Source organism: Eptesicus fuscus, chromosome 11 (genome assembly GCF_027574615.1).
Source record: "Eptesicus fuscus isolate TK198812 chromosome 11, DD_ASM_mEF_20220401, whole genome shotgun sequence".
NCBI classification, from domain to species: Eukaryota; Metazoa; Chordata; class Mammalia; order Chiroptera; family Vespertilionidae; genus Eptesicus; species Eptesicus fuscus.
This window is the reverse complement of record NC_072483.1, coordinates 64,320,139-64,338,471: the sequence shown is the minus strand read 5'-3', so window position 1 is coordinate 64,338,471 and position 18,333 is coordinate 64,320,139. Positions and strand designations below refer to the sequence as shown.

Here is an 18,333-nt window from a genome sequence, read left to right as displayed (position 1 = left end):
TAAGGTTTATCAAGGATCTTCATGAGAGCTTCAAGAAACTTAGTGAGATTTCCAAGGATTTTAGTGAGAATTTTAAGAACCTTAGTGAGAAAAATGACCAGTCAGAAATTAAACATACACTTACTGAAATAAATAATAATTTTGAAGGATTCAGCAGTAGAGTAGAGAATTCTGAGAATGAAATCAATAATTTGGAACATGAGGAAGCAAAAAACACCCAAACAGAAGAGCAAAAAGAAAAAAGAATCCAAAAATGTGAAGATAGTGTAAGGAGCTGCTGAGACAGCTTCAAGTGTACCAACATTCACATTATGGGGTTACCAGAAGGAGAAAAGAGAGAGCAAGATATTGAAAACCTATTTGAAGAATAATTACAGCAAATGTCTCCTACCTGGTGAAAGAAATCGCTTTACAAGTCAAGGAAGTGCAGAGAGTCCCAAACAAGAGGAATCCAGCCTGGCCAACAGGGCTCAGTGGTGGAGTGTTGACCTATGAACAGGAGGTCACAGTTCAATTCCCAGTTAGGCCACATGCCAGGGTTGCAGGCTTGATACCCAGTGTGGGTCATGCAGCAGGCAACCCATCAATGATTCTCTCTCATCATTAATGTTTCTACCTCTCTTTCCCACTCCCGTCTTCACTGAAATAAATTTTTAAAAATTTTAAAATATTTTAAATTTTAAAAAAGGAATCCAAAGAGGCCCACACCATATCATAATTAAAATGCCAAAGGTTAAAAACAAAGAGAGAATCTTAAAAGCAGCAAGAGAAATGGAGTAAGGAAGAAGAAGAAGAGGAAGAGGAAGAAGAAGAAGAAGAAAGAAAAAGAAGAAGAAGCAGAAGGAAGAGGAGGAGGAGGCGGAGGAGGAGGAGAAGGAGAAGGAGAAGGAGATCAACAATATGAACAATAAAATGGCAATAAATAGACATCTATCAACAATTGAATCTAAAAAATCAGAATAAATAAGCAAGGAATCTAATGAGAACAAAATAAACAGATGAATAAAATAGAACCAGAGGCATGGAAACATGAAACAGACTAATGAATCTCAGAGGGGAAGGAGATTAACTAAACAACACATGCATATATGCATTTCCTATGAATACAAACAATAGGGTGATGAAGGGCTTGGGTGGGGCAGGAATCAGGTGGAGGAGGCAATGGAGGAACATCTATACTACTCTCAACAATAATTTTTTTTAAAAGGATAAGTATGAAAAAAAAGATTTTGGAAGGTCTGGCTTCGAAAGCTAAGGAATTTGATGTTATTTATTACACAGTAAAAAGATAGTACAGACTTATAGCATTTGTAAGTAAAGTTTATTGCCTAGAACCGTGGTAGGCAAACTCTGGCTCATGAGCCACATGCAGCTCTTTGGCCCCTTGAGTGTGGCTCTTCCACAAAATACCACGGCCTGGGCGAGTCTATTTTGAAGAAGTGGTGTTAGAAGAAGTTTAAGTTTAAAAAATTTGGCTCTCAAAAGATATTTCAATCATTGTACTCTTGATATTTGGCTCTGTTGACTAATGAGTTTGCTGAACACTGGCCTAGGAGATACCCCTGCCATCAGCCCTGAGGCATACAGGCTCACTGCTTCCCTAGGTCTGTTCCCCCGACCTTCTGCAGAGACCTACCCTAAGGATTTTTGATGTATTAACTTCCTTCATATGTTTGCTGGGTTACCTACATGCAGGATCCCTTGTTCTCCCCTCTTTGGCAACCTCCCAGGTCCTTGGCCCAATGCCACAATATTCAGTCCCTGCTTACAGCTTCAGGGAGTATCTTTCCTTAGTCCTGGAATCTGGGTGCCCCTGGATCACCTGTATCCTCTGATTTGTCTCTTTGGGAAGCACTCATCCTCCCTGACTCAGTTAAGCCAAAACCTTCTCTTGTCCAGCCACATTTTTAAACTATTGTGTTTTTTCCGCTTTATACAAGTAAACCTATCTAGGATCTTTGTTTTCTTCCCAAGGAAATCCCTGTTTTTCCTTTCAGTTACAACAGTTCAGCAAACACATTTCAAAATAAATAGTACATTATTTATTTTTATATATGCTATCCTGGACAGCTGAAATTTTTTGCTTGAGTAACAAGCTAACAATGTTGCCACAACTCCTTTATCCTGAGATCTGAGTGGCTCCTTTATGTGTTAGAATCATAAGCAACCCCTCTGTTGAGTATTCTCTTTTCTGTCCCAGGGATGAAGTGTAAACTTTACCTACAGGATGGGGACCCACTGAGCACTGAGTGGAACAAGGGGTGGAAATTCCTAAACGTGTAATTTGAGATGATGACACCACTCCAAAGAGATCTCTAATTGTCTTCTTCTTATGCCCTCTCTTCAGTGATACCAAACATAGAACTGTTCCTAAGAAATGATGGAGAAGAAAATGAGAAGAGGCGTGATATCCAAGAGAGCCTTGAACAAGGTGATTGCAAACAGATAGAAACTGATTCTCCTCTGCTAAGAGGAAAGGAGAATGGGAAGTGGGCCTGAGTTCTGAGTGGAATTTGGGAATCAAGGAAGACCTGTTGAGGAGCATGGAGAAGGCAGGGAGGGGTGTTAGTATGAGAGTCTGACCAGAGACTGATCCTGGAGGAGGAGCTCTGACAAGATACCATTGACCCAATAACCAGACAGAGGAACAGAATTGAGCCTGCAACCCCGGCATGTAACCTGACTGAGAATTGAACTATTGATCTCCTAGTTCATAGGTCGATACTATACCACTGTTTTATCAGTGCAAATGTTTGAGGCATAAGATATGCACTGCAGTTTTTCTGGAATGGAAGCTCCAACTCCCATTTTAAAATGACTCCATCCTATATAATAAAAGGCTAATATGCAAATTGTCCCCTCAAACAGGAGTTCAACCAGGAGTTTGACTACGTGACAGGGCCAGCCAGCCAACCACCCATTGCTCCTCCCCACAACTGGCTTCACCCCTGATTGGCACCACCCCTGATTGGCCACTCCCACCCCAATCGTGGGCGAGGGTGGGGGCAGGGCTGGCCAGACCCTACCCATGCACTAATTCGTGCACCAGACCTCTAGCCTATATCATAAAAGGCCCGTTTTCATCACACCATAACATGGAACAACCAATGACCAGACACCAGGAGGTGCACACGGGTGGGCAGGGCTATGAGCACTGCGAGGTGGTGAGCGGGTGGGCAGGGTGCACACGGGTGGAAGGGGGCTGCGAGCTTGTGCATGTTTTTACTTTTCCTGTCAGATTTGCTGAGATATAATTTATATACAATAGATTTCATCACTTTAAGGGTTTAATTGAATATGTTTTAACACATGTGGATAGTCATGTAAACCAACATGATCATGACATAGAACATTTCTATCATCCACAAATATCCACTTATGTCACTCGTTGAACCCCCTGGTCTTGCAACAGTGGATCTGTTTTTATCACTGTATTTTTCTCCCTAGAATTTCATATAAATGAATTGATACAATATATAGTTTACTTATGTCTGTTCTTGTTTTACTAAGCATAATGCTGTTGAGACACACTGATATTGCTCTGTGTATCTGCAATTACTCCATTTCTATTGCTGAGAAATATCCCTTGTATGAATAAGCAGTTGATTTATCTATTCACCTGTTCATTGCCATTGAGCTATTGCCAGTTTGAACAAACAAAAAACTATGAGGAAAATGTTCATACAAATATTTGGGTGGACATATTTTTTAATTTTCTTGGATAAATACCTAAAAGAAGTACTACTAAGCCATATTAATTGAACATAAGTACATGTTTGATGCTGTGTGAATCTGTCAAAGTATTTTTCAAAGTGGTTGTACCCTTTTATATTTCCATTAGAAATGTTTGAAAGTTCCATTGCTCTGCATACTCACCAGTAGTTGGTATTGTTAGTTTTTGTTTTTTTAATTGTAGCTATTTTGTAGGCATGTAATGGCTTTCCTTATTATTCTAATTTGCATTTCCCTAATAATTAATGGTACTGAGCATCTTTTCATTTACTTGCCATTATCCACAGATCCCATTTGGTGAAGTATCTATTGAAATTGTTTACCATTATTTAAGTGAGCTATCTCTCTGAAAAAGCTGAACTTTTCATTTTGTTGGCACTATCTTTGGAAGAACAAAATTTTTAATATTTGATGAAGTCTAATTTAACAATTTTTTCCTTTTACAATCTGTGATTTGTGGTTCTATTTAAGAAATCTTTGCCTAATTTGAGATTCTGTGTTCTTCAAGAAATTTGAGCTAGTGGTCTCTCACCTGTTGGGTCTCTTACACAGGACCATGGATGCCATGTGCCTCCCAAGCCGACCCTCTCCCATCATCTCTGGGGCAGCAGGCCTAGAGATGCTCTAACAACACTATAGAAGTCATTATTATGTAGCTTGCAATGGAGTGTATTATTTAAGAAAGGATGTTCTAAATTAGTAATGCATTTTCAAAAAAGAAAAAAAATCTTTCAGAATGATTTTGAAAGCACCATTATACTTTTATCAAATCACAATTAGTAAAAAAAAAAAAGTTAGTATTTAAGAATATAAAATATCCAACATGCATCAATCTATATTCTTACCAGTTCATCTACCAGGGCAGCTGGTTGAAATAGGAAGAGTGAGAGGAAAAATGGTGATGAGTAATGAATAGAGAAGAGATTAAGAGTGTGTTTGTGTGTGCAGGCTGTGTGGGTGGGAGGAGGAAGAAATGATGTTATAACCCAAACTAGAGGCCAAGTGCATGAATTTGTACACTAAGGGCAGGGGCGGAGGGAGGGGGGGGTCCCTCAGCCTGGCCTGCACCCTCTGGCAGTCTCGGACCCCTCAGGGGATGGGGATTGGGCTTAGGCCAGCAGTCAGACATCCCTCCCACAGTCCAGGGTTCTCCCAGTCCAGGACCACTCAATCTTTACCACCTGCCTGCAGCGGACCCACCACTGGTGAACCTGGCTCCTGGCTGAGTGGCGATCTCCCCGTGGGAGTGCACTGACCACCAGCAGGCAGCTTCTGCATTGAACGTCTTCTCCCTGGTGGTCAGTGCACATCATAGCAACTGGTCATTCTGCCATTCCGTCAATTTTCATATTAGGGTTTTATTATATAGGATAATGCAAAATAAACCAATAATAAATGTGTTGAAAAGTCTGACTCAGCTGACCAGCACAGGCAAGGGAAAAGCTATGCCTCATGCCCTTTCCCCAAGAGGAAGCTTCAAGAAACGGTGGATGTGGCACAAAACATGCATCAGGGTCTATGTTAAAATTATGGGAATTAATATTTAAATCATCTTTACATAAAATACTTTGCTTAGAAAAATAGCACTAAATGAAAAATCCAAGCTGCACTGAAAAAATCTGTATCTATTCATATACTAGTGAGGTTGGTGGGAACAGAGTAGTATGAATAGATTAAATAAAAAATGAACAGAGGAGACTCACCATGGAGAAGGGGTACACTGGTCCTGGATGGTTTATTCAGGGATTTATTCCTTATGGGTAGGAATAATTCCCTGCCCTCTCCTCTGCCCTCTATCTCTGGCCACAGGCCCCTGCAGACTTTCTTGCCAGCTCCCTCGTTATTGCTTACTGCTAAGCTCCTAACCTGGGTGACACCAGCAAGAGAGTGGAGAGGGGCAGTAACACAGAAGCATGGTATTTCCCCATCACTGTCTTGAGCAGCAATTCTTGCAATAGCTACATCTCCCATAACTCTACATCCCACAAAGCAGGCTGGCCATGGTCCAGCTTCTACCTCCCCAGTGACTTGGCACATGAGCTCATCCTTGGTCTCTCCCTCCCATACCTTCTTGTTGACTATTCTTCTATTTGGAGTTGTCAGCTCTTCCACCAGCTGCATAACTAATCTCCTTGATTAAATTCCTTATGCCTCAACAGCGTAGAGAGCTTTGTATTTTCCTGTTAGACCCTTATTGATGCAAGGGGCAAACAAATTATCTATGAATCAAAACTTGGTCGAGGTACAGCCCTACCTGAACATGGACTCTCAGAGCACTGCTGTGAAACACAACGGATAAATGTGAATGAAGCAGGTACAACCACTGACAATAATGCACTAGAAAGTCGACAAGGAAGTGAACAATGTGCCCAAGAGTCTGAGCAGGAAGTTAAGATTGAGTGCCTGGGTTTGATGAGTGGTGAAGGGGAACTGGCAGATGGAGGGATTGGTGTGTATAAAGTCATTAGGGCAGAACTTTGATAATGATTGGAATGATTAAATGGAGAAACTGAAAAAAAATGACTAGAAGAAGCATTCACAGGTCACAGACATTATTAAGAAACAGAATAAAATAAAAGAAAGTAGGAAACAACAGAGAATGAATAAACTGAAAAATTAGGTGGAACAAAAAGGCCATGTCTTAGGGGGAGGCAGGGAGAAGTTGAGACATAAGAAAGGAGGAGCTCACTCTCCTGCCCTACACACAACTGAGAAACCATAAAAAGATGCTGTACATATAAAATTAGTTATGTAATAAGCACTCATACAAAGTAATAACCACCCTTTTTATCTTGCCATGTGTTCTTGGAGGTTTAGGTAGAAGTTCTTTCTGAAAGATAAAAAGATCTGTAGGAAGAAGAGTGGTTTTCTCTTTTCTTAGGAGACTTAGGTCACATTTGAGCAACAAGAGCATCAGAACAGAGGAAGGCTTTCCTGTCATGTTTCTTTAAGGGAAAATATCTGTAGTCCCTTGAGGTTTCTCAGATGAAGTCTCAAAGGCCTTAGTGATGATTTAAAAAACGTTGAGCAACCACTATTAGAGTAGCATCTTTATAACACTGAGCCACAGGCAGTCACATGAAAATATTAAACAACTATGTGGTATCAGTGGGCATTCTATGTAATTATTTTGCTTATATCTACATTTTATCTAGTTTAATTTTTATTTTATCAGAAATGTTTTATCCAAGTATAATAGGAGGTATTAGCAATAGAGCAAATCCCACCTTGTTCAGGAAAGATTTGGTCAAGAGCAATTCTGTTGTCCAATGTAACGCATGCAAGGAAATTTAAACATTTTTCTGGTTGTCTGTCGTTGGGGTGGTCATTGCAATTCCTACTCAAGGGGAAAAATTATTCTATCAAATCTTTATTTGGTCTGATATCACTAAGCATTCAACATCCTTGACTATATGTGTAACCAGTTTTATGTTTTGACCTATGAAGTAGGTTTAAAGATGATCCCCAATATTATCTTTCCAGTAAGAAATTAAGGATATAAGGAAACATTAATTGTTATTGTGAGTGCTTGGCCTCTTATATTATTTGTGAGGTAAGAAGGAGCTAAATAAGGAAAAAAAGAAATATGAGTGTGTAGACTATACAGACCTGGCTCAGAATATTGGGTTAGTTGTCCACAATAGATGTCATCTGCTTTACTTTTTAGTAATTTTAAATTTAATTCTTCTGTTGATTCAATTGTCCAGGTAAGTACTGAACTGTTGAAATGAATCTTTTTTAAAATGAATATTTTTGAAGTTGATGCATCTTTGTAGGAAATATTTTTTTAAATATTTTTATTGATTCTAAAGAGAAATGAAGAAGGATAGAGAGATAGAAGCATCAACGATGAGAGAGAGTCATTGATCGGCTGCCTGCTGCATGCCCCACACTGGAGATTAAGCCCACAATCCAGGCATGCGCCCCAGCCAGAAATTGACCTCCTGGTGTATAGGTCTACTCTTAACCACTCAGCCAAGCTTATTGGCCTGTAGAAAACATTTTTGTAAAATAATCAGAATCAAAGAATAACTGTACATGACATTTAGAAATACCTGGAAATAACAAGTGTTTCTGCATCATTTGTTCATCATAAGGTGTGCCAAGAGGCCAAGAGGCAGGAACTGAAAGTAGCCAAACATCTGACATAATGGGCAAAGCTAACCAAGGTCTTGGGGTGGAGGTGATTTAGCAGTTACCAGAAATGATTGGCATGTCAGTGATGGGTGATCAAGAATCAAGAATATCAGGCAGCTCACCAGCTGGGAGTGGGTCAATGATGAAGGTGAGAGTCACAGGACTGGGGCAGCAGAATGTCAGAAGTCTGAAATGAGAGCTCCGTTTTCTGTTGCACTTGACTCTGAGCACACTGACAAAAAATGAGTCCAGTTCATGGCAGAATCCCATTCTTTTTGCTTGGCCTGATTCTTTTGGGACTAGCAGGAAAGCAAGATATCATTATAAAGTCATGATTAACATGGCCCTGTTGATTGTCACGGAAGATGTAGTAGAAATACACTCCTAAAATGGAAGTATCTAGCTTCCTACATCACTGAATTCATCATTAATAATAATCACTGTAATAATAAAAATTAATAAAGTCTTGATTTTGTACAGTGATATCCATCTCTAACACACCCATATTCTGTGGAACCGATGAAAGCCAAGTATTCTTTGCTTCTCAATAATACTGTCACTTTGTCACAATCGTAGCGAGGCCTCTAAAGACAACTGATTCTACCACTAAACTGTTAGGAAAAACATCAAATCAACTATTCTTAACCCAGCACATTTTTAAAAAATATATTTTTTACTGATTTCAGAAAGGAAGCGAGAGAGAGATAGAAGGATCAATAATGAGAGAATCATGGATTGGCTGCCTCCTGCACGCCCCTTACTGGGGATCAGCCTGCAACTCAGGCATGCAACCTGCCTATTACATATGTCAACACTCAAACATTAAGCCACACCAGCCAGGCAACCCAGCACATACTTTTTATGTGTGTCTGTGCTCTAGCATGTCACAGGTTTATGCAGTGATGTCATACAAACTTTTGCACAAACCTCCTCATAAAAACCTTAAGGATATGAGACCTGGTCCTACCTCTGTGTACAAAGGTGTTCAAGAGTATTTTCAAAATGTTATTGAGAAATAAAGGAAGACCCGTGGCCAATTCTGAAGACCTACTTCTCAATGTAGCATGTTTGTGGTTACTTTAGAAGAAAGAAACAACCAATCAAACACCTTTATAAACTCAAGATTTCTGCAGTATGAACCATCCTAAAATTTGTAACTTTTTTAAATCCTCACTGGAGGATATTTCTTCCATTGATATTTAGAGAGAGTGAAAGGTACTGAGTAAGTGGGGGAGAGAGAGAGAAAAAAAGAAACATTGCCATCAACTAGTTGTCTCCCCCACTTGCCCCAAATGGGTTCCAGATGGAACTTGCAACCGAGGTACCTTGACCAGGAATTGAACCAGCGATTCTTTGGTCAGGGGTTGCCGCCTTAACCACGGCAAGGGCAAATTTGTAAATTTTATTTAATCATTTCCATTTTCTCACCACCACCTGTTTGTTATAGGTACTGTGGATTTTGGAAACAACTCCATTTCAGGAAAAACCAAGAAGAGAAGAAGTAAGAATAAGATTTTATTTGCTTTTGATGTGACAAATAATTTTATAATGCCAGTATGTTATTATCTTTATTGTTATTTACAATGTTGTGGTGGGTAGAACAATGGCTCCTAAAAGATATCCATGTCTTAATTCTTGAAACCTGTAGTCTGTTCTCTTACATGGCAAGTGGACTTTGCAGATTTAATTAAACTGGGACTTAAAATGGGGGAGATTATCCTGGATTACCAGGGTGGCCCTAATATACTCCCCTAGTCCTTAAAAAAATGGAGAATCTTTCTTTGGTGTGGAGAGAGGAAGAAGAAGAGTCAGAGAGACACAATATTGTGGCTCTGAAGATGGAAGAAGGGTCCCAGCTGGTTTATCCCAGTGGATAGAGTGTCAGCCTGCAGATTAAGGGCCCAGTTCAATTCCAGTCAAAAGCACATGCCCAGGTTATTGGCTCAATCACAAGTGGAGGGCATGCAAGAGGCATCCAATCAATGACTCTCTCTCATCATTGATGTTTCTATCTCTCTCACCCTCTCCCTTCCACTCTGAAATCAATAAAAAGATTTTTTTTAAAGATGGAGGAAGGGAATAGGGAATGTGGGTGATCTTAAGAATCTGTAATTCACACAGCATTCACCTCCTTGTGTATGATGTGAGATAGTAATTATAAGAAATTACCTCAACACTTTTTTTTTCATGAATTGAAATGCCCTTTCATGTGACTTTCCATGTACACATGGACCTGTGAATAGAATTCTACTGTTATAGTTTCTGTTGAAAAAAAAAAAAAGATACATTGAGAAGAAATAGAAAAGACAAAGATTTCAGTAATTCAGTGATATTGAACCTCTGTGTTTAGAATCTAATCAAGATTTGCTCCTAAAACCTCCTAATTCCTTTGGGAATTTGAAAGTACAATGAATTTAAAGATTATTTCCAGTAGAATTAAGACATTTTTAAAGGAGAATGACCTATACATTTATTCATCACCTTTTTTGTTCTTCAACAAAATTTCATAGTTTTCTTTCTATACATTGTGCATGTTTTTAATTTTCCTGTCATGCTGAGATATAATTTATATACAGTAGATTTCATCACTTTAAAGGTTTAATTGAATGTTTTAACCCACGTGGATAGTCATTTAAAACACCATGATCATGACATAGAACATTTCCATCATCCACAAATATCCACTTGTGTCCCTCTTTGCACACCCTGATCTTGAAATAGTAGATCTGTTTTTATCACTGTATTTTTCTCCCTGTAATTTCATATACATGAATTTATATAATATATAGTTTATTTATGTCTGTTCTTTTCTCACTAAGCATAATGCTGTTGAGACATGTTGATATTACTGTGTGTATCAGCAGTTACTCCATTTCTATTGCTGAGAAGTTGATTTATCTATTCATCTGTTTGTAGGCATTGAGCTATTTTCAGTTTGAAAAAAAAATGATGAGGAGCATGTTCATACAAATATTTTGGTTGACATAATTTTAATTGTTAAGTTTTCTTGGATAAATACCTAAAAGAAGTACTAGTAAGTCATATTAATTGAACAAAAGTGCATGTTCGATGCTTTGTGAATCTGTCAAAGTATTTTTCAAAGTGGTTATACCCTTTCATATATCCACTAGAGGCCCGGTGTACGAAATTCGTGCATGGATGTGTGTGTCCCTCAGCTCAACCTGCACCCTCTCCAAACTAGGACCTCTCGGGGGATATTCAACTGTTGGGCCTATACAGGCAGTCAGACATCCCTCTCACAATTCTGGACTGCTGGCTCCCAACTGCTCACCTGCCTGCCTGATTTCCCCTAACCACTTTTGCCTGCCAGCATGATCATCCCCTAACCACTCCCCTGCCAGCCTGATCAATGCCTAACTGATCTCTTGCTGGCCTGATCATCCCCAACTGCCCTCCCCTGACAGCCCAGTCACCTCCAAATGCCCTCCCCTGCATATTCCCTCTTTATTAGATAGGGTTTTATCTTTAACATATTGGACAGCCCTAACTGGTTTGGCTCAGTGGATGGAGCAATGGCCTGCAGACTCAAGGGTCCCAGGTTCGATTCCAGTCAAAGCCATGTACCTTGCTTGGGGGCACATACCCAGTGGGGACTGTGCAGAAGGCAGCTGATTGATATTTCTCTCTCATAGATGTTTCTAGCTCTTTATCCCTTTCCTTTCCTCTCTGTAAAACATCAATAAAATATATATAAAAAAAGAAACATTTAAGATTCCTCCACATCTGCCTGGCTTGTGTGACTCAGTGGCTGAGAACCCAGGCTGGGCTGGGAGGGGATCACTGCATGGGTCTGCGCGCTTCTGCCAGCCTGAGACCCCAGGCTGGGGGAGCGGCCTGATCACCGTGTGGGTGCCCACGCCGCTGCTGGCCTGAGACCCCAGACTGGGGGCGTGGACCCAAACCTCCATTTGGTTCTCGCATTCCCAAGTGGCTGCAGGTGGGGCGGGAAGATCCCCGCATCACCATAGCCGCTTGGCCCTGCACTCATAGGTTCTGAGTGACCAGCGGTCATTCTGGGACCCCTGCTGCTCAGGGTGTACTGGCCTACAGGCTAGGAGCAGCCTGGGTCCTGAGGATGTTCTGGGACCCAGGCCAATCAGCCTTGTGTATGCAAATTACCTGCCATCTTTGTTGGGTTAATTTGCATACTCACTCTGATTGGCTGGTGGGCGTGGTTTGGCTGGTGGGCGTGGCTTGGGCGTAGCAAAGGTGTGGTCAGTTTGCATATTACTCTTTTATTAGGTAGGACTAGAAATGTTTGAAAGTTTCAGTTTCTCTGCATACTTACCAGTACTAGGTATTGTTACTTTTATTCTTTTATAATTGCAGCTATTCTTAGCAGGCATATAATGATTTTTCTTGTAATTCTAATCTGCATTTCCCTAATAATTAATGGTACTGAGCATCTTTTTATTTGCCATTATCCACATATCCCACTTGGTGAAGTATCTATTGAAATCTTTTACCCTTATCTAAGTGAGCCATCTAATTTTTTTTTTTAGGTGAAAGAGCTGTTTATATGTCCTGGATTCAAATCATTTGTTGGTTATGTCTTATAGTCTGAAAAAGCTGACCTTTTCATTTTCTTGGCACTATCTTTGGAAGAACAAAATTTTTAATGTTTGATGAAGTCTAATTTAACAATTTTTTCCTTTTATAATCTGTGATATGGGGTTCTATTTAAGAAATCTTTACCTAATTTGAGATCCTGTTTTCTTCAAGAAGTTTTATGGTTTAGTGTTTACATTCAGCTCTATGATCCAGTTTAAGTTAATTTTTGCATATGCTGTTAGGTAAGAACTTTTTTTTTCTGGCATAGGGATATTCTATTGTCCCTGCAGCATTTTTTGAGAAGACTGTCCTTTCTACATTGAATTAGTTTGCTTTCACATCCATTTGAAAATGAATTAGGCCTATGACTTTGAGTGTATTTCTGAAATTCTTTTTCTGTTCTATTTACCTATATGTCTACTATTATGTCAGGATCTTGATTACTGTAACTTTAGAATGAGTCCTAAAGTCAGGTAGAAGGCATACAATTGGTTTCTCTTTTTCAAAATGCTTTTAGCTCTCTTAGGCCCTGTGCATTTGGAAGCTTCTTCTATCTTTAATTTTAGTCACTTTTTTAAAATTAGTTTCAGAGAGGAAGGGAGAGGGTGAGAGAGATAGAAACATCAATGATGAGAGAGAATCACTGATTGGCTGCCTACTGCACACACCCTACTGAGGATGGAGTCCAAAACCCAGGCACATGCTCTTGACTGAAATTGAACCTGGGACCCTTCAGTTCCCAGGCCAATGCTCTATCCACTGAGCCAAACTGGCTGGGGCCATTTAGCCACTTTTAAGATCACATCACTTGCCAAGGTGCCTGCTGAGCTCCACCATGTGCCTATGTTCTAGACCAGCCAAAAGATAAATAGAAAAAAGCAAAATATATCTTCCTGCAGAATGCTATCCCTTTTGTGTGAAGCTTTCCTAGAGTTTCCCTCATCCCACAACAATAGTTTGCTCTCATCTTACTCAACAAATCTTAAGCTGGTGGACCTGCCAACTATTAGGGAAGTTATGAACTACGGTGTTTTGTCTGGACTCTGACATCTCTGAGAATGCAGATGTTCTGTTAGTAAATTAAGAATTAAAATGGGTATCTGGAACATGACTTGAAGAATTTATTTCAGTAACTCTTTAAAATGTGTCAAAAGTTTCTTTGGAACCTGTGACCAATATTTGTAAATGTTCTAGGTCACTTTAAAATATGTACATTTGAACTCCTTTCTGGGTTCCGGCTTCTCCCTTTATATGTGCTCTTTATCAAGCACACTGTTTAAAATTACTGGATCAGTGGTAAATTAGGTTGTATTTGTTCCATAATGTTGTATAGAGATGTATTGAGTTTTCCAACTGATTGTATTTGCCAACTCCTCCATGTCCTGTTGTTTTACATTAAAATTTTGACACCATTTGTGATTGTTCTAACTTAGGTACCTTCTTATTTTATAGTTCCCCTTTATTCTTATTAATGCTTTTGCCTTCAAATATTTTTTCAGGATGCTAATATTGCTACATTAACTTCTTTAGTTTTTACCCCTTTTCAAAGTCCCCCCGCCATGCAGCTTTGTTTTATGTCTCTTGTAAAGATACAGCTTTTTGGAATTTCCTCAGATAATCCTCACCTTTTAATAATTATGTTTTATATGGTACTTTCATTATGATCCCTAATACATGTGGGCTTATACATCTATATTATTGCTAACCATTATTTTTGTGTGTTTCTGTGTCTCTTTTCTGAATGATTAAGATAGAATTCTATATTCTACCTTTTTTATCCACTGGCTTGGAAACTGGAGGTAAATTTTCTATAATTTTTTTTAACCATGCCTTAATCTCAACAGATGACAAAATCTTATCATGGATTCCTTCAAATCCAACATCCCATCTCTATCATTTAGCTATTGTATATTAATATTTTGTTACTAATTTTCTTCTCATTATAAATTTTGAAACATGATCATTTACTTAAATTTGTTACCATTTTATGCACACATCATTGTTTCTTTCTTTGGTTTCAACTTTGGTCTAGCTAAATAAATCCCTGGTTCTTTAGTGAGGTTGTATAAGTGTTATATGTGCAAATTTGCCTTTATTTTGAAATAATTTTTTATTGATTTTTCTATAGAGAGAGGAAGATAGATAGATGATAGATAGATGGATAGATAGATAGATGATAGATGATAGATAGATAGATAGATAGATAGATAGATAGATAGATAGATAGAAATTCACGTGGAAGAGAAACATCGAAATATCGATCATTTGCCTCTTGTATGGGCTCCAACTGACCAGGGACCAAACCAGCAACATAGTTATTTGCCCTGACCAGGAATCAAACACACAGCCTTTCTGTGCAAGGGACAGCACTCCAACCAACTAAGCCACACCAAACAGAAAGAATTTTTTGCCAAGATTAAAAATTCTAGGTCAATGTTTAGTTCTCTTCAATATACTAATACTAGAGGCCCAGTGCATGAAATTCATGCACAGGAGGAGGGAGACCCATCAGGATGCTAATTAGCAGCCTGCACCCTCTACTATCTGGGACCCCTCAGGATATGTCCGACTGCCAGTTTAAACCCAATCCCACAGGGATCTCACAAGGATCAGGCCTAAACCTGTCGGACATCCCTCTAGCAATCTGGGACCGGTGGCTCCTAACAGCTCACCTTTTTGCCTGCCTGATCGCCCCTAACCACTCTTCCTGCCAGCCTCATTGACCTCAACAATCCCCACTTCCAGCCTGATCACCCCTAACTGCCCCTCAACGAGGCTGCTTGCCCCCAACTGCCCCCCTGCCAGCCTGCTCCACCCCAACTCCCCCCACTGCTGACCTGCTCACCCCCAACTGACCCCCTTGCTGGCCGGATCAACCCCAATTGTCTCCCCTGCTGGCCTGATCACCCCCAACTGCTCCACTTGGTATCCTGATCTTCCCCAAATGTCCCCTTCACCCCCTCAGCATGATCATGCTTCACAACCTCTGCCTTGGCCCCACCACCATGGCTTTGTCCTGAATGCTGTCCAGAAGGTCCCCCAGTCTAATTAGCATATTACCCTTTTATTAGTGTAGATCAGTGGTCAGCAAATTCATTAGTCAATAGAGCCAAATATCAACAGTACAACGATTGAAATTTCTTTTGAGAGGCGAAAACCGACTTCTGCGCATGGGCCACGAAGTTTCAATCACACTGTACGTGTGCACACACACGTGGTATTTTGTGGAAGAGCCACACTTAAGAGGCCAAAGAGCTGCATGTGGCTCGCGAGCCGCAGTTTCCAAACACTGGTATAGATGATTACTGCATTGTCTTCTAGACTCTATTGTGTTGCTGATGAATATTCTCCTTGTATTTTAATTGGCATTTTTTTTATTAATAAGCTATTTTTCTTGCCAAAATATCCTTTTCCAACTTATGAGTTATGAAAACTTTAAGGCTACTGAAAACTCAAATAATTTTACAGTAAACATAGACTCAAAATTAGCATGTATTGTGCTTGCTTTTTCTCATTCCTGTCCATCTAACCATTTCCCTATTCATCCACTAACCATCCTCAACTTTAAAACATTTTAAAGTTGCAGACAATAATACACTTCCCCCAAACACTTTAGCATACATATCAATAACTAGATTCAATATTTGTTTGTAATTCTTTTTCCTCTGAGGTAATATTTACAATGAGATGTATAAATACTAAATACATCATTCTATGGATTCTGATTAAAATGTTCACCTATAAAATCCTAATCATTATCAAGAGCCAGAATATGTCCATCTAGAACTTAAACAGCTCTCCTCTGTGGAGGACACTTTACTATCCTGGGATAATTAAGAGGGAGATGCTTTCTATTTTATACTGGTCCGAAAACAAATTTGCCCTCTGCATTGGGGAGCTACATTAACTTGAGCTTCCAAAACTCTTTCCTATTCACACATCCTTGAAAAGATACTCTGGGGCATGTGAAATTCCATGGAGAATTGCGTCCCAACAAATTCACCTCTCAAAGCACATCTGGCTATTTCCCTGTGAGGACACCACTCCACCAGCCAAGATGAACCTGACCATTGAAGTCTAATAGCATATTCATTCAAATTGTTTCCTTGGATTTAATAAATATTATAAACCACATTTTTAGGTCTCCTACAACCACCTCTATGGTGCAAGTCACCATGGTTGCATGAGGGAGGCAAGTGAGAGCCTGACTTTCACAGAAGAATAGCGATCCTGAGGGCACACATGGTGATCCTGAAAAAGAGGCATTTATAAAATGTTCAGGTTCCTAAGGGGAATATATCAGCCATGAGTAGGGTGGGTCCCTGATCACCTGTAAGCTTAAAGTTTTCAGCGATGTTCACTGTTTGAGGAAATGGGGCAAGACAGTCCATCCAAACTGTTCTATTTCTCCATGATGTCTCCTGCAACCCTTCATCCAATGACTGAGAATCAGTGAGGGGACCATGTCCAAAAATGTTCTGCCTGGGAGATGCTGATGCTGGCAGTAGCCCCTGATTCATCAAATCTAATGGGGAATGGCACACTCAGCATCTACACATGTGGTAAAGAGCTAGACAAGAGTGATTTCCTTCAGGACAGTCTTGAAAGGCAAATATGGTTAATGCTCTTCCACCTCCCACAACTCCTAGGTGTTTCCTCCTCAGGTGCCTGGGTCTTTTGCTCTTCCTTCACTCACAAAAATTTTGTGGGGGAAAAAGAAAAATTATATTATATACCATTCCATTGGCTGCAACTTTATCTCTTCATCTTTCATTCCAATAATCTCCTATTGTCACTCACGTTTTTTATCCAGAAGGATCAGATAACAAGCAGGGCAAAGACATTTCCAAAAAATATAACCAAAATTATATCCAAAATCTCTAGGCTTCTGAAGAGTGGGGAAGAACAATGCATCCTCACCAGCAATGGTCAGAACAGAATCCAGATTCTTACAATTGGTCTATATAATGCCATTAATTCCCCACCACTTGTGTCCTGATCACAATGCAGGAAGGAGCTATCCCTTTCGGCCTCGATTGGGGATAGCTTCCTTCAGTGACAAAAGACCCATAATAGAGAAGTGTGTGGACAGGAGGAGACGAGGTCATAGAGTTAGATGATCAGAGCATTGGGTGTAGCTTTTTATAAAGGACACAACTATTGTCAGACTGTAATGGTCCGACCAGTCATGCAATTTGCAGATTGTTCTTGACCTTCCTCCGCTCCTCTTTTAGCTTTGAGAAAGTTGATGTGGGCGACAAATGAGGCAAAGTAGAGAATACAAATAGTAGGTAGACACTATCTTAGGGTTAACTCATCATTATTCTTTCCCTGAGTCAGAGCTCAAATGGGGAGATACAAGTATAGTCTCTGATTTTGTCTCCAACTACCTAACTGCACTGGAAGAGCATAGATGGAGATCTTCCTTCAGATCATGACAGCAGCTGTATGTTTCATTGTCATGGAAGAATCGGGGGTGGGTGGGGGGGTGTGACTGCATTGAAAGGTACTATAATTTTATAGAATCCTGAAGTCTCTGCTCAGGCATTCTGATTGTGTGAGATTTGAGAGGTGAGATGAAGGTAGGCATTCTGTTGTTATGCATCAAAAAGGCCACTGACAGAAAGACTTTGAAACTCTGGAGATTTGTGGGATAAAGTTTCCTAAGTACTCCTATGTCTTTATAGAAACAAGCTCAACATGGGAGGAAGTTGTACTTGTGCAGTTGTAAAATGAGACATAATGAAGAACCTTCTATTTCAGGAACAACAATGCACACAGATGACACTGTGAATTTTAATGCTGAAATACTTCCTGTGACCTGTGGGAAGATGATGGGCATGTTAATTAAGAGAAAATTACAACGAGGTAAGTTTCAAGGTCTACTTTCAC

The 18,333-nt window shown here is 39.8% G+C and overlaps 1 protein-coding gene across 1 annotated transcript in view; it reads left to right on the top strand.

Moving 5' to 3' along the window:
- The window catches only part of LOC129150729 (nuclear body protein SP140-like protein), a 56,876-nt gene that overhangs the window by 22,039 nt on the left and 16,504 nt on the right, over window positions 1-18,333 (top strand). The window contains exons 4-6 of the mRNA XM_054723310.1: window positions 2,348-2,431; window positions 9,317-9,370; window positions 18,205-18,309. Of these exons, the coding sequence (XP_054579285.1) occupies window positions 2,348-2,431; window positions 9,317-9,370; window positions 18,205-18,309 (243 nt within the window). The remainder of the gene's footprint in view (window positions 1-2,347; window positions 2,432-9,316; window positions 9,371-18,204; window positions 18,310-18,333) is intronic.